The sequence below is a fragment of the Rattus norvegicus genome, chromosome 11 (assembly GCF_021556685.1).
Source record: "Rattus norvegicus strain SHRSP/BbbUtx chromosome 11, alternate assembly SHRSP_T2T, whole genome shotgun sequence".
NCBI lineage: Eukaryota > Metazoa > Chordata > Mammalia > Rodentia > Muridae > Rattus > Rattus norvegicus.
The window spans coordinates 77,083,122-77,101,198 of record NC_141544.1 but is presented as its reverse complement, the minus strand read 5'-3'; the positions used below and the strand labels follow the sequence as shown (position 1 = coordinate 77,101,198).

Sequence of the window (18,077 nt, the reverse complement as noted above, 5' to 3'; positions counted from 1 at the left end):
GGAGGGGAATCTAGGAAAGCAGATAACATTTGAAACGTAAATAAATAAAATAACCAATAAAAATGAAAAAATAAATAAACCAAATTTCTACTTAACTTTTCTCAATCAAAGTTTTTCTCCTGAAAAATCCAATCAACTCTACTCTGGACAAGAACATGAAGCAAAAATTTTATCAAGACATCTTACATTTAAAAACACAAAAGTAATGTTGCTTACTTGACTGCCTTTGCTTACTGTTGATGAGGGCATCTATCCCATTTAAATTTGGAAAATAAGTCACAACTTTTTTAAGACTATAAAAATTATTAACAAATATCCCAGGACGAAATAGCTAAATATAAAGATGACATCCACTACTTTATTAAACACCTTATTAAAGGCAAAAGAGGTGTGCAAAAGCATTTGTTGCATACAAATTAGCATTCAAGGGCTAAAGATGTAGGCAAGTGGCAGAGTACTTGTCTAACATGTAGGAACCTTGAGTTCAATCTCCAGCAAAGAAAAAGAAGAAAAAAAGACTGACATTAAAAACGGGATTCTGATATGGTTAGGGGAAAGGTTTGTTTTATTGGATTAAATATCACGAGTTATTTATTAAAATACAGGTATAGCTATGTCTTAATTCATTGTAATAGTCATTATTCTTGTTGCTATTTTAAAAACATTTCCAAGAAGTAGAGAGAAATGAAAAGTTATACTCCACTCGCTTTTTCTTTTTCTCTTTTAAGCTAGCCTAGGATGCCAGCTCATGGAATGGTGCCACCCAATTTCATAGTAGGTCTTCCCTCCTCGGTTAGACATCTCTGGAAACACCATTATATATAGCACCTGAGTTGTGTCTACTAGGTGATCCTAAATCCAGCCAAATTGACAATAAAAATTAATCATCGCTCTCAAGCACATAAAATGGCAAAATAATTAATACATAACCATTGATCTTTATGTCTTTGGGCTTGGTTTCCTTAGTTCTAAAAAGCACATAGTGTACAGAAACTGCATTAGTGGGATAAAATTCAATATAAGTATATCTTTGTATTTATTTAAATCTGGCTGCCTGCGTTTACTTCCCTATTTAGACTTTCTGGTAAAGATTCAAAATCCTTTCTTGCAGACTTTTCAAATGTACAGTGTATTATCAGTTGTCATATGGCAACTTCCTTCACATTGAAACATCCTCTCCTTGAGGAGAGGGAAGGTCATAGAAATTTTGGATGTAAAGAAAATGGCACAGGTCTGGGACAGTGGAAATTCTCAAGATTCTCCAAAACCCCCTGCGAGGGAAAGGGTGAGGGGGAAGGGGAAGGGAGGGGGAAGGGAGAGGGAGAGGGAGAGGGGGAGGGAGAGGGGGAAGGGAGAAGGAGAGGGAGAGCTTTGTCCTGGCCATTGTGAATAATGCCACAGTGAACACTAGAGTGTGGAAGTCTCTTCAACATATTTGTAGCATAGAAAAATATAGTTGAACAACTTATTGTATAACGCACAATGCCTGAGCAAATATAATCAAATCTGACTCAGAACTTCTATACAATCAGCCGAGGAAACCAAAGCTCATCCCTACGACAACCAATCCAGGAACTCAAACCACAAGCTCCTCTGTAATGATCCCAAAGTAATAAAACATTAGTCAGGGACGACCCAATTCCCCACGCTTCGCAGCTTCCTGCACCACAACACTTACACTTTAATACGTATAAAAGTCAGATGTGTCCCCAAGAAACCACATAGGATGCCTCAATTTTACTCAGCCTGCAAACAACTTCCCACACCAGTGTATCTAAAACCTGCTTTTTATCCTCATCTATACACAGTTGATATCTGTTGAGCCCCTTGCTAGTACAATCTCTAAGTAGAGCAATATTTTTTATCTGAATAGTGTTCTTTTCAAATTTAAAAAATTACTTTTAAAAAGTATTAAAATGTACCTAAAATGCAATAACTTGCCTATATTTAAGTGTTTGAAATATGATTTGGGATTTTTCTCTCTATCTTGATATATTTTCTATTTTGGGCATGCCAACAATAAAAAATATAGTTTTCAAAATTTTTTGATGAACTACTACCCACAAATAAAAGAGAACAAATTACTGGTACATTTTAACAGCACAGATAAATTTTTAAACCACATTGTATGAAAGGCACCTGTACTTATATCCTACATGTCTGATTCTACTTATGTACATTTCAATCAAAAGCAAAATAAAACTATGATAAAAAGTCAATTCATATGTTTCTGGAAAGGGGCACAGCTGGAAGTGATTATAAAATGATGGGAAATTTAAGACTAAGAAATCCTACATTTTATGTTGTCTGATATAAAGAAATGTCAAATTCAATGAACAGAGTATTAAAATCTGTGAAGTATATACTGAATAAATTATACCTCAAACATTTCCCTCTATTTTTTGTTATCTTTAGCTGATAACTCTCAAATATTTAGTGTTCAGCACCCATTCTCTCTTGCTATTTATCTTTTGCTCCAAATTTTTTAGCCTATAACTTTTCCTCAGAATAAAATAATCAGCGTGGGAAAATGAAAAAACAAAATTATAGCAAATGTATGATCCTGCTTTTTGTTTTGTTTTGTTTTTTTTGTTTTGTTTTGTTTTGTTTTTCCAGAGTTTCTCTATGTAACAGCCCTGGCCGTCCTGAAACTTGCTTTGCAGAGACTGGCCTCGAACACACAGATATCCATCCACTTGTCCCTGCCGCCCAAGTGCTGGGATTAAAAGCGTGGGCCACCACCTGGCTATGATCCTGCTTTCTGTGATGATAGAAGTTATTGCATTCATTATCAGAAATCAAAAACATTAATGATTCACTGAGCAGATAAAGTTTAAGCAGTTTTCAGTCCTTCCAAAAGCAGGTTATTACATGAAACAGAAACTGTGAATCAAAGAATTATTTTCTGTGTTAATGATCTCAATAAAAATATTAGACTCACTTAAGGGAGTCAAATTATGGCAAAAAAAGATTTTAGATATCTTTTAAGTTCTCTCATTTTAGGATAAAATAATCTTAGGCAAGAGAATATACATGAAAATCAAGGTGACCAAAGGACACAGAGAAGGGTGCAAATAAATTATAAGATGCTTCAAAAGGAGCAGAAGCACAGAGGGAGAGGAGAAAAGGGAAGCAGCACATAACTCGATCCATTTTTAAAGTAAATAGGAAATTTCATAACAAATGGGAAATAAATATTCACATATGGCGTGAGTTGTTAATTACAAAAATATGAAATGGTTTATACAGGGGTGCTTGTCTCTCAAACCTATTCTAAAAAAACGAAAAAAGAAAAAAAGTTGGCTCAATTCATGTGCCTCATAAAAGACCCTTATACAAAAGCAACTCAGAGTGGGGAAGAGAAATAGTGTCTGAAACTTTAAAATACTAGAGAGAAACATGAAGGAGACACTTTGAGGAGCAGCAATGGCAAGCAACTTACTGAATAAGATTCCATTAGCTCAGGAAATAATAGCCCGGATCAACGAATAGATTGTATCAACTCTGAAAGGTCTTACACAGCAAAGGAAACAAAGACAACCTCCAAAACAGAGAGAAAAATCTTTGCCAGCTATTCTTTTGACAGAAGATTAATAGCCAGATTGCATAAAGAATTCAGAAAACGCCCAAGAAACGAGTGCAGCTGGGATGTTGATGCATAAGAGAGTGCTTACCCAGCATTATGAGGCCATGGCTTTAGCACAAGGACCATCAACAAAACAAGCAATCCACAGACTCTTGTCAAAAAAGTAAAAATGACCAACCACAATATGAAAATGCTCACTATCTTTTACTATTAGGAAAATGCAAATCAAAACTACACTGGGATTTCAGCTCACCCCAATCAGATTGGCTATTATTACGGACACAAGAAATGACACTCACGCGCACACACACACACACACACACACACACACAATTTTTAAGGTTAGTGTACAAAGTAATGTGCCTCCTCATATATATGTGATATATTTGTATGTATGTGTATATAAATACATATATCTATATGATGTACATATACACATATATGTCACACACACACACACACATATATATATATATATGAAGTCCATTATTCTGTGCACTAACCTTAAAAAAATCAACTAAAAAGACAAAAAAAACCCCAAATGTGTTGATAAAGATATGGGAGAAAAGAACTCTTATACACTGTAGTGTTGTAAATTAGTTTAGCTACTATGGAATCAACATCGAAGTTCCTCAAAAAACTAAAAATGGACCTATGCCATACAATATAGCTGTACCACTCCTTCATCTATACCCAAAGGAATAAAAAACCAGCATACAATGTAAATATCTGCTTATCTATGTTTATTGGGCATTATGTATAACAGTCAAATTATGGGATGCCTATCAATAAGCTAATGGTTAAATAAGATGTGGTATAAACACAGAGTGAAATATTATGAATCAATAAAGGATCTAAACACATTGATTATAGGAAGATGAATGTAATTAAAGGGCACATAAACAAAAATTATTTCCTTTTTCTTTCATGCAGAGTAAAAAAGAGATGACATTAAAGTAGAAGGGGACTATTAAGGAGACAAAATGTGTTGAGGTAAGGAAGGGAAAGGACTGTAAAGTGATAAGTAAGATCAAAATGGTATATGCCAGTGGTTCTCAACCTGAGGAGCACGACCTTTATCTCCACATCACAATTCATAACAGTAGCAAAATTATAGGTATGAAGTAGCAATGAAAATAATTTTATGGTTGGGGTCACCACAACCTTAGGAACTGAATTAAAGGGTTGAGCAATAGGAAGGTTGAGAATCACTGTTATATGCAAATGTGAAATAGTAACAGGGAGACCTATTACTCTGTATGCAGAGAAAGAGGGAAGGAGAGAGGGAGGGAGGGGGAAGAAGAAAGAGAGGGAGAGAGAGGGGGGGAGCAATGATAAAGGGAAAAGCAATTTAGAAGCAGGAAGTGGGCATTCTAGCCAGAATACCTAGAGAAAGAAAATACATTGTCATATGAAATTTTATTTTTAACGTGTTTGGTATAGAGTGAGACATAAACCTATGCTGCTTACATAATAAATGATGTCACCTTCCCACTGACTCAGAATCACTCTCTACCAGGGATCCCACAGCTACCACAATTGCCTAGGACTCAGAGTGCACAAAAGCAAACAAAGAAAGGCGTACCCACCCAACAAAGATGAAACCAGGTATCTATACAAAGAAACTCTTCAAATATTATAATTCCAGATGCTTAGAACTCCGTGCAAACACAGAAACATAACCACCAAGATAATATGCCTCCTCTAGAAGCCAGCAGCCTCTTTGCAATAGGCCTTGACAAAAGCAATTTTGCTGAAACATAAGACAAGGACTTCAAATAACAATTTTGAGTATGTCCCAGGAACTTAAGGAGGATATAAATAGATGCCTTAATGAAGACTATGAGGATACAAACAGTTGAATGAAATAACAAAAACAATTCAAGATTTGACAGCAGAATTTAACAACGACAAATAGAATCACTAAAGAAAACCTAAATTGAAACTAAATTTGAAAATTAATAACTCAGAACATCAAACAAAAATCTCAGAGACTTGTGAGTGTTCAACTCTCATTAGAAAAGCTTCTTTCTGTAGTTGGGAATTAGCACCTCTAGAGACCCGCAACCAGACAACGTTTGAAGAGACACTCAGTCTCAAATGGGATATCTTTACCTAACCTCTCTCCTCAAGGCTCAGGCATCTGGGCAGGGCATGTAGCAGAAAGATTGTCAAGGGTCAGAGGTGGTGAATGCCTCCGAGGGAACAGACAGAACCAAGACTGATGGACTGATGCCCAGATGAATTCATAAGCTGTGTCAGCACAAGGTCCAAACCAAACACAATGAAGCAAACACAAATTCCCCTTCCTGCCCAAGAAGCTATTTACAGTCAGAACCTGCAGGGAAAGGGAAAATCTGTTACCTCCAAAGGAGTGTCACTGGGTGTGTCAACCACACTCCAGGGCAGGCCCTATACCCAGGAGTAGCTGGCAAAAAAAAAAGGACGTAATGTTTATTTGTTTGTTTGCTTGTTTGCTAGGAAGGTTCATTTTGTTCTGGTTTTTTTTTCTCTGACTCTTTTTTTGTTTTGTTTTGGTTTTCATTTTTTGTTTGCTTTTTGCTCTCTCGTTTTAGAGAGAGGGAAAATATAAAGTTGGTTGGTTAGGGAGCTAAGGATGATTTGGGAGGAATTGAAGGAAGGGTAATAATATAATCAAAAGATATTATATCTAAAAACTTTAATTAAAACAATTTTAAGTTTATAAATACATAAATGATGTCACCAAATTAAGCTGCATAGCTATTACAAAGCACAGAAACACTGACTGTTATCCCAAATGTTGGAGCAATTTTAGTTAAGACAGAAAACACAAAGATTCAAAAAAATTGCCACAGGATAGCAGAAAAGCAATATAAGGAACCTTTTGAATAAGTATATGATGGGCATAGTGGACATATTATTTGTATAGAACTCCATAGGTCAAGTATATTCCTCATCTGTGCTCTGGTCATCCTGTAATGCCTCCCAGTTCAGTTCAAGGTCATCTACCCTGTTAACGGAGTCTTAGGCTACAACTTGGAAGAAATCTAAGAATCAAAGCCGACTTGAACCAATGTGTTATTCCCTGGATCTATAACTTGAAGTGCCCTATGGTTTTAGTGTCCTTTTCACACTTTCTACTGTCTCACTTAAGAGTTTTGAAACTGAATCTAATTCTATCCCCTTCTAGTAACATATTTTATATTAGAAGGTTAATATCATTGAATATAAATATAAAATATCATCCTACTTTAATTTACTTGGCATGAAATTAACATCTTGTTACGAACATATATATATATATATATATATATATATTCATTGTAAATAAAACTACATTTTCTAATGACAGTTCTGGAAACATCTAATACTGAATAAAGTGAGAATTGTTAGAGAAAATCATAATTTTTTATATATTTTGTTGTTATGCCAGTGGCATTAGAAATCTGACGCTTTTCCCCAAAAAGGCAATGAAATTAGTTTGCTGTCAAGAAAGTGGATTGGCTTACTTAGTGTTCAATCTCATATGCTTGTTGTGAGTTGACTCAAATCCTGACCATTAATCTGAGAGGCAGAAAACATTTGAGAATTCTGAGTAGTGCCGTAATTTAAGAAGTCATGCTGAGTTCGGGGAGATGTTTGCAGTGGGCAAATATCTGAGAAGGTGGGAAATGTAAAGTCAGAATCAGACTAACAGGCGAACTGACATGAGCAGATGTCCTCAAACTTGCTTTGAAAAACTGTAACATTTTTCTGTTTTCTAGCCCACTCAACAGAAGCTCCTCCATAGGAGCATCACTGAACAATAGAACTGCTCAGGTAGACTTAAGACTTCTCTAACTCCTTCAACCACATCGCTGCATTTAGAGGGCAATCTCAAAAGTCAGCTACCTTTCATGGTGTAATACAATGAACTATCAGTAGCAGCTGACAATCCAGTCCCTTCAAAGGAACTGAAACCATACTCCCCTTTCCAGACAGTACTCAAGGTAACTTTTGCTAGGGAATCAACTCCCTAAGAAAACAAACAAACAAACAAACATTCCCACATTTAGTTGACTAGCTGAGACTAGTACATATCATTATCATCTTTAAAAGTGTATTTAGAAGTAATGTCTCCCTTCCAATGGTAAGATGTCAAAATGCCTTCTCACTCCATCCCTTAAGCAATCATTCATCTCTCATTTAATAACCTGTCTTCCTAATTATCACAGTGGGTCTACAGTATGCTTTTTAAAATTTTATATTTTATTGTTTACAATCAACTTCTATAAATCCTTTAAATGTAATTTCTGTCTTTAGTCATCAAAAAGTTAATCACTCAGCATTACCTAAAAACTTAGGAATAATTCTACAACATGCTTAGTAAATACTTCTAAAATACTAGTATTTTACACATTTTGAAAGATTGGCCCTTCAGGCATGAAAAAATAAATTAAGAAACATTATCCCCTTTCAAATTAAAAAAAGTATCATTACAGATTAAGAATTCTTGCAAAAACATTTTGAAATGTAGGGATAAACTTTTCAATGTTCTCTTATTAGAAAAAAATCTAAATTTAAAGACTTTAACAAAGGAAACTATATCATAATTTTATTGGATAGAGTCAATGTTATTTAGAGATGTTATGCATCCTTTTATTTGTTTCATTTTTAATGACTTATCTATTTATATTTTTTGTGCATTGGTGTTTTGCCTGTATGCATGTCTGTATGAAAGCATCTGAACCCATAGAACTGGAATTACAGACAGTACAGTTGTAAGCTGCCTTGTGAGTACCAGGGATTGAACCTGGCTCTTCTGGACTAGGAACCAGTGCTCTTAACCAGTGATCCATCTCCCCAATCCCAATTTGTGTGTTTATTTAATTGATTGGGAGTCTCATGGTTTCACCATATAGTCAGACTGGTCTTGAACTTGTGATCCTCCTGAAACAACCTCAGAAGTGCTGTGATTACAACAAGCATATGCTTCCACACCTGAGTATGGTTATTAAACAACTGTGCAAATGCTTTTACACAACTATAACTTAGCAAATCAATACAATCACTATAGTACTGAGAGTAAATAAATTTAATACTATGGATTTTTTGTTGTTGCTTTTTGTTTTTTGTTGTTTTTTTTTTTTGCAATCACATCTTCAAGTGAAGCCAGAAGGATATATAGAAAAATATGCAAGATTTTAAGAAATAGGAATTTCACTTAAGTACTAGTAAATAATCCTATAGGTAAGTATGTCGATTACTTACATAATATTTTAAATTAATTCTTCTAAAGATATAAGCTAAACACTATTGACAACACTTTTTTCTTTAGGAACATCACAAATGCCATTTTAAATGAGTTCAGTAATTTTATTTGTTAATAATATATGAGCACTGAAGGATCGTTTGTGAACACTTACTCTATGATGACTTATAAACATACTTCCTACATCTATAATCCCTTCACTCTTATGCTCTCAAAATAGAGCCTCTAGGATCTAGAGCAATCTGGCTTTGGTTACTTTTCAAAACTGGATTTTATTTTGGTTTCCAGACTCTTAACATCTTAGTTCTGATTATAGCTGATTTTCCCCCATCAGCATTATTTTTTATTATTTCTTCTATTCTGAGGGATTATAGTATAATCGTGTCATCCCCCTTCCCTTTCCTACCTCCAAACTCTCCTATATATCCCTCCTTGCTCTTTTTCCAAATTTATGGCATCATCCTTCATTAATTTTGTATATATACATATACATATCTGTATAAAAACATATATACTTATTAATTTTGTATATTTACATATCTATGCACACACATACACACATGTGTATATATATATTCCTAAGCATAATATACATATACATTGTATGAATTGTATTTCATTGTATTGTATGAATGTTTACAGGGCTATCTCTCTTCTACTGTCATCTTTAGTGACACAAGCATGAAGCCACTGTCAGATGCTGTAGCTGAATCAATAGTAAATGATCCTAACTTTTATTCTACCAGTTTATAGCTGTAAAGGTGAATCAGTACTTTTCAGGAAAAGCATTTTACTGGCGATTTCATGTATAAAGACTACAGAAATGTGAAGCTATGGCCATGTCTTTGTGTCAATCTCAGTTATATAACCACGGAGGTGAGAAACCATGAAGCTGGGAGATGAAGAGACTTTGAATATCTTGAGAGAGTGATAGTGAAGGCACATTTCCAGGTCTGAATCCTCCCTCTCTTCAGGGTTCTAAAATTCCCAACTCACTGTAGTCTGTGTATGTATTTCTGATTTTATGTCTATTTTCTTGCTTGGAAAAATTCTTCTGTCTTATCTAGTATGAGGATCACGTTGATAGATCAGAAATTACACTAGTTACCTATATGTTAGCTCTAACATCATGATCATTTATTTAAAAGCTTTATAATATAAACAGTGAATTAACCAATTTAAGAGCTTACTCAAAACTTTAATGATTATGACATCTGTTAGTGGTCATCTATTTTTGTCAGTTTTTAGAATTAGACATAAAACATCTCATGTGCTTGTAATTGTCAACCTAACACTTTGAACCATTTCTCTGGTTATTTGGAAACAAAAATGGTCTTAATACTCTTTACGATAAAACCTAAAACAAATTTACTTTATAATCTCCCACTATTTTTAAAAATTATATTTCACATCCATAACATAGAACCCTTCTTTCAATGATTTCCTTTTCTTTCTGTAACAAAGTTTATCTCGTAAAAAGTATTTTTCCAAGAAACTGTTCAAACTAACATCTACTTTGTTATGAATATGCTAGCAATATTTTCCTGCTCTGATTTCGTCACTCACTTATTCAGTAAGGATTTGACTACACTTTACATGGAAAATGCTCTTCTGTATACAACCGATAAATATATTAAAAAAATAAATGGCTGCCTCCATAGAGTTTATATTGTAAAGAGAGAGGCAAACAGCACACACACACACACACACACACACACACACACACACACACACACACACACTTTACTAACAAGTTGTTTTAATAATTACCCAGACAAAGTTATCCTGATACTGGTAGAGAGTGAGGGAGCATTGGTCAATGAGGCCCTCTCTGAAATGGTAGCCGACTCAACAGAGAGAGGTATAAAGGAAACCGATAAGGCAAAGGGAGCACCTGTCTAGGAATCTAGGATGGGGTAGAGAGCAGGCTATTCTAAGTAAAGAATGAATGTAAAAGCCTCATAGAAGAAATCATGCTTGAGAACCAGCAAGAAGGACAATGTTGGTGATAGAGTATAATAATTATAACAGTCCAAAATAGTGCCATCAAGAGGCAGATGATCTGAAGCTTTAGAAGCTAGAGTAGAACTTTAAGTTTGTTTTTCTTATTTCCTGAGACAGGGTCTCATTGTCTATATCTGACTGGTCTGGAACTCAGAGATCTTCCTGTCTCTACCCGCCAAGGGCTGGGATTAAAGATGTGCACCACCATGCCTGACCTGATTATTTTATATTTAAGAGAAATGGAAAGTCATTTGGAGAATTTGAATACAAATGGCATATGATTTAAGTTATACAAGGTTTCTTCTACCAGTTAAAAAAACAAGATTATAAGGAGGCCTGAGTGAAATTGGAGAGAACACAGAAAGCTATATAGTAGCGGCCCACACAGGAAATTTTGGGGGCTTTGATCTAGGAAGCAAAATAGGAAGAGATGTGATCATATATTTAGTGTATTTTGAATGAAGAATTAAGGAACTAGCTATTTCAAAGTCTCCAGATTCCTTAGAAATTTGTCATATTGGCTTTTCATTAAATTAAAAAAAGCAAAAAGAATATGGTTGTAAGAACTTTAAAAAATGGTGTTAAAATTATTAGCTATATTGGGAAACATTGGGATTTAAATTCTCTGACCTCTTATGTTCTTCCAATAGAATTTAAATATCTATTCCTATGCCTTCATTAGATGGCTATTATGAAAGTCCAGTAGAATACTTTATAACTGAAGTTCTCGAAGTAATTTAAACTTAATCAACCTGCTAGACTAGAAAAAACTCCATTTCATTGTAAAATATACACGTAGAAATTAACGGCTCATTAAATACTAAAATCTAGTAAATTGCTTTCCGGTAAAAATATCAAATTGAAATGTGGATTCATTAAGTTTAGGATAAAAAATATTATATAGAAAATATTTAATATATAAATATATGAGTTACATACTAAGCTTCCTTCATAAGCATGTTACATCACTTAAAATGAAAACTAAGCATTGTGCAAATGAATTTGGAACAGACCACGGATTATCCACCCAGAATTTACAGAATTCTAACCAGAGAACCAATACTTAGTAACTAAAACTGTATTTGTTATTCATCAAGTGATTTGCAACATAGTACACATTTATATGTTTTTCAAATAAATTAAAATGTTTAATACTATGTATATATTCAGTGAAAAAAATAGAGCAAAATTTGTGCTTCTGGAGGACCTGAGTTTGCCAGAGCCTATGCAGATGCTTCACAGCCTTCTATACTTCCAGTTCCAGTGGATCCAATGCCTCTGGCCTCTGCAGATACACACACACACACACACACACACACACACACACACACACATACACACACTCACACACACTCTCACACACACACTCACACACACACACAAACACACATACACACACAAACACACACACAAACATATACACATACACACACAAACACACACACAAACATACACATACACACAAACATACACACACAAACACACACACACAAACATACACATACACATACACAAACACACACACAAACACACTCACAAACACACACAAACAAATGTACACACACAAACACACACACATACACACAAACACACACACATACACACAAACACACACACAAACATATACACACACAAACACATACACAAACACACACACACAAACATACACACAAACACATACACAAACATACATGGAGATACACATGTATGCACATAAAATAAATCTTTGGGCTGCAGAGATGCCTGGGAGGCAGAAGCACTGATTGTTCTAGAGAATCCAGTTGGATACCCAGCACCTACATGGTGGCTCATAACCATCTGTAACCTCAGTTCCTGGGAGTCCAGTGCCTTCTCCTGGCCTCCATGGACACGAAGCACACAAGTAGTGCATAGATATACATAGGTGCAAAATACCCACACACATAAAATAAGAATTGTTTTAATATGTAATTATTGATAGTAATTTTATCTTAACCTGTTTTCAGTTAAATAACCTATGATGTATATAATGCTTTTTCCTGTCATAAAGCATACCAATGTCTAGTTCTCAATATTAACTGTACCTAAGAATCTCTTGTAGGCCTTTTTTTCAATGCCAATCCCTGGGCTTTATATTTGGATATTTCGAGTCTCTAACACTGGGATGAGGCAAGAACTAACTCATTGAGAACCACTAGTCTGTTAGTAGTGGACACTCAAGCAACTGAGATATAAAAGCAAAACAACACAGTTACTTTTCAGAGAGTTTACACTATAAAGGCAGAAACATTTTCAAAGACAAAGTGAGCAGAGGCAGGCAGTGGTCAGAACTGGTCTCACAGAGGTCGTCATTAAATTATGTGGTAAAGGCTAACTGAGAGTTCTCCCACTGTACATATTAAAGGTGGTGGGATCATTGCTCTAAATGAAGTCACAGAATAGAAAGCTTTACATCTATGACAATGTGATGGTTTGGAGCAGGACAGTATGCCAAGGGGACCGAGGAAATAGAGTTAGGAAGGTAAACAGGACACCTTTCTGAAGAGAACTATATGAAAAATCAAGACTAAAAGATCCAGATGTAGTGTATAAAGCAGTGTTTTCAAGATGAGTGTCACAAAATTCAGATTCAAGAAGGGCAGTTGGTGTGTGTGGCATATACCTGAGGAAGCTAGCACTCAAGGGGACATGCTGAACCTAAAAGAGAGTACAGTAGGCTGATGCTTTAGCCTGTCTCTCTGCTCCTGAACATTTCCCACTCATTATAAAGAATTTAGATTTACATTTCTTATGATCATCAAATACCCTAATACCTGCCTATAAAGAGTATTACACAAAAACACAAAATACAAAATAAAGTATTGATTGGCAGTATAACTTGTTATAATTCATCAAACAAACTTAAGCCAATAACACATCACATGCATTTGCTTTAATTGATTTTACTAGAGTATAACAAAAGACTTGTGCTTCTAGAGAACTACTGTTCTATGGAAACTGACATAGAATCTGTCCCAGGCAAATCGTATTGCATTTTGGGTAATCGCATTATTACAACAAGATGAAGTATAATAAGGTAAAATGAGAAGTGAGGAGATCTGAATGCATTTTCAAGATACAAACCTAGAAAATAGGATGCAATGAGCAAGAACCGGGGATGGGAAATGGCATAAAACTCAGAACTGCGAGGCAAACAGGACCTGAGTGTTCAGATAGGAGAGGGAGGCTGGGTGGAGAACAGGATCTGGATTCACACTTCAGTTTTAGCCACAATGAAGAGATAAGTGCCCAGAAGGGGCCGACCTCTAACCATTCACAATAGAATCTTCTTTGCACATTTCCTCAGCGAGCCTGAACGAAGTCCTCAAAACAGCTCTAATTCTGCATTTCACTTAGTCCGTTTTATACATCCATTATGGACTACGCTACCTATAATATAGTTACATAATCACTTTTCAAATTAGCTCTAGTCCTAGTCAAATATACTACTGTGATTTCCATATTTGGCGTGACTTCGGTACTATTACTGCATAGTTAATATGGCTGTCTAGCTTCATCTTTTCTTTGAAACTTATTACCCTAAATACAAAATATGTTATAATGGCTATATTTGTGCTACAACAAACAAGGTATTTTTTTTTCAACCGGAACAATATAAATACTTTATCACCCCTTTCAACCTGTGTACTCTCTTCACCCCTATTGTCTTCTCAGATCCTAATAAGTTTTCTTTCATATAAGGAAAACAAAAATATTTATTCCCACACTACAGAGGCAGGAATCAAGGTTCCAGGAAGAAAAACACTATCTTGCCCATGATAGTATGGCTGGCAAAATCTGATTCCTGGGCCAGTGTTCTCTTCACCATGCCGTCTGTATTTGCCATAGACCATACTTAACTTCTGCCACTTGTCATGACCACTCCTTTCTTGACAAACTTGGAGGTAGGTGACCGTGTGCTGCCCTTTATTCCCTGCATTGACACATACCTCCGAGTTTATTTTATTTAACATTTTCTCTCCTAGCTTAACAGCCTCAGCTGTCCAACATCCATCTTGTTCTACAGTCTACCTGCTCTATACTAATTTTATCTCAAGCAAAATTCTTACGTATCACTCTCACATGCATTAGCTGAGGGCATTAGAATTTTTTTTTCAGAACGTGGGAAAGGAAATAGGAAAAAAAAGGGGGAGGATCAAGATATGACTTTCCTGTACAGCAATTCAAATTTGGTTTCCAGGGCTCTTTCACATATGTGTGTCAGGACCGCTATTAAGTTCTTCCATAACTGATATAATATCTATCACTTCATAGCATATTCAAATTTCACACAATTGATTAAGCCTATTTATTAATTCTAAATAAACTTGGGCCTTAAGTAAACCAATAGCTATAGATGTGATGTTTTTATAATAAACTTTCTAGGAAGAGCTGAGATTACTGTAACTTAACCTGATCTTTCTCTTGATGTATCCTTAGGATGTATTCAGTCACATTTATAAAACTATATTCACTTGTATCATTCGAAAATGACTTAAAGGGGTTTTTTTTCTCATGTAAGTCATGTTAAAATTACACTGAAAGGCAACACTCAAAAAGAGCAATAAAGAAAATATACCATCTCATAAAGCAATACTATAATATCTTTATGTAGGAATGTTACATTTTTTATTATTTCTCATTTTCTTTCTCGGCTTGTTTATTAGAAACTCAAAATCAAAGTACAATAGCCTAAAATATTTTCCCTCTGAATCAGAACACTAGTTATTTTGTTTGTTTGAGGTTTTGTTTTTTGTTTTGTTTTTGTTTTTGTTTTGTTTTTGTTTTGTTTTTTGAGTATCCTGAGTTCTCACAAGCATTGAGCCCACAGGATTTGCTTATCAAGGGTCTAGGATCCCTTTTTTTAATATCTAGAATTGAGAATACTGTCATTGGACACATTAATCTATTATCTATTTAATCCTAGCAACATGTTGAGAGGCTTTATTCATTTTACACAGGACAGAGAAAAAGAATAACAGTTTCTCAGGGTGAAAACCCAGAAGGCTAAATGATTGTCATTACTACTTATACACAGATATATTTTGTCTACTTATTGGGTTTTGACGTCTTGGAAATACTACTTTGTGTGTGTGTGTGTGTGTGTGTGTGTGTGTGTGTGTGTGTGTGTGTGTTTTCCTTCCTTTAAACTACCATTGTTGCTTAAAAACTGATGCCAAAGTTGATGTCTAAAGTGTTTTTTATTCACAAATTGACCTAGTACTAGGCTCTTGGATACTGGCGTCTCATCAATTTCCAGCCCTGAATATATGCACGTGTGTGTGTGTGTGTGTGTGTGTGTGTGTGTGTGTGTGTGTGTGTGTGTGTGTGTTTCCTCATAACAGTAAAGTAGAAACAGAGCAGGCCCTAAAGCCAATTCAAAACTTACCTTGCAAATCTGGAAACACTCGGAGATGAGGCTTTCCTGGATCCCCTCTCTCAGAACCCCTGCAGTCCCTCCAGGATGGACGGAGCCACTTCCAGCCCCACCACTATTACTGCCGCTGCTGCTACCACTGCCGGGGGAAGAGGCAGTTAAGCCATCCAAAACTTTTCGGAAATTAAACTTCTTCATTTTAAACACTGTCAAAAAATTAAAAGGAAAAGAGACGTGGTGACAAACATGGAATTTTACCGGGGCAAAAGCCTTCATCTTTTCTCTAGTCAAGGCAGGAGTAGCTAGTCTCCCATTTTATGAGCATGGGATGTAATCGAGGGGAGAGAGGGGCTCAAGCTTCATGTCCTCAGATTTTAACTTTAAAAGAGATATCTTTATAAAATAAAGGGGACACAACTCCAAAAGCAACAGTATTCCTTCCTCACACATCCAGATTTCAAGGGCTTTATCCCAGCTGTAGCCATGCTTTATCAGCACTGGGGTAAAAATAAAAGGCAGTGTCATCATCGTCATTAGCATTATATCATCATTATTATACAATCAAACCAGAGTCCAACAGACCAAGACCCTATGGACTCCTCTCAAGGGGGAGGGCTTTCCTTCTTAAGGGTCATCTCATAAATTTTTATCATCAGAAAAAGCAATGTTGTGGGGGAACCAGTATTTACTCTGCCACCATGTTTGGGGCTCCCCACACACACACTCCTATCATCTTCAAAGCTCCCTCTTTCTCGATAGAGACTAGGGGATAGGAAAAAAAATATGGCTTTTTCCATCCCGTATTCCCAAAAAACCTAGACCCCAAAACATCTGTGGTGACTCACGGCCACAGCCGACGGGAGGGGCGAGCAGGGACCGCCTGCCTCCACCTGTCCCCGGCTCCTCTCTTCGTCCCCTCTCCCGCCTCTGGTCTCCCGTGTCCCCTCCCCGCCCGGCTCCCCCTCTGCACAGCAGAGGCTCTTCGGGGGATGTGAGGCGGCGGTGACGCCTGCGGCCCGAGTCCCGCCTCAGCCTGCGGGGCGCGCAGAGCTGGCTCTCTCGCTCCCTCCGGGGCGAGCAGGGCGCCGGGGCTACCACCGCGGGCTAGCCGGGCAAGCCACACGCACCTCAGACAGCTGCGCGGGCGCGCTCTCCCTCTTCCACAGGCACACACACACACACACACACACACACACACACACACACACACACACACAAGCGTGCGCACAGGTGTGAGGGCAAGACGCGATGGGACGGCACGGGTGTCCCTGGAGACCCCAGACTTAGCACCTTCCTCAGACGCCACTAGCCGCCGGCCGGCCGGTGAGGCGGAGGGCGCGGAGGCTGCAGGCTCGCTGGCGGGCGAAGGTCCAGCCCGGATCCGGCCGCTTCTCGGGTCCCTCTGGTGCTGGTGCCTGGCGCTCTCCGAGGTCCTAACCGGGAGGGCGGGTCTGTCTTAGGCTCCGCCTCCGCCGTGGGAGGTAGGCCCCGCCCCAGACAGCCCGCACTCTCCTCCCTCCCAGACTCTCGCGCCTGGGGCGGGGCACTCTGGGCGCCAGGGGGCGGGACATCCTCTCGCCAATCACAAGCTCCACTGACCTGAGTCCTAAGGATTCCAGGCAGGAAAGAAGTTTGGGGATAGGTCAGAGGAAAAGCCAGTGACAGGAGGAGGGGATCATTTGGAAAAGTAGGTGATATATTTGATTGACAGGCATACTAGCCAGTATGCGGTGGCGCCGTGCTTTGGGGGCTGTAATTGGTGCTACCTGTTGAAGGACGCAAGTGTGAATCAATAGAATGCTTGCAAGCTTGAGAACTTGCGCTCTGGGAGTCCGAGGCTGGAGAAGGGTTACCTTGGG

General features: G+C 37.2%; 1 protein-coding gene across 7 annotated transcripts in view; it reads right to left on the bottom strand.

Annotated features, from left to right (window-relative positions):
• The window catches only part of Stxbp5l (syntaxin binding protein 5L), a 328,953-nt gene extending 311,331 nt beyond the window's left edge, over positions 1-17,622 (bottom strand). For all 7 annotated transcript variants that reach the window (XR_015632666.1, XR_015632667.1, NM_001271250.2 and 4 more), the window contains exons 1-2: positions 17,509-17,622; positions 16,231-16,424 (exon numbers count right to left, since the gene is read on the bottom strand). Coding sequence is in view for 5 of the 7 variants with exons in the window: in NM_001271250.2 (NP_001258179.1) it covers positions 16,231-16,416 (186 nt within the window). In the remaining 2 variants the exon portion in view is untranslated. The remainder of the gene's footprint in view (positions 1-16,230; positions 16,425-17,508) is intronic.
• Positions 17,623-18,077: the final 455 nt, after the last annotated feature.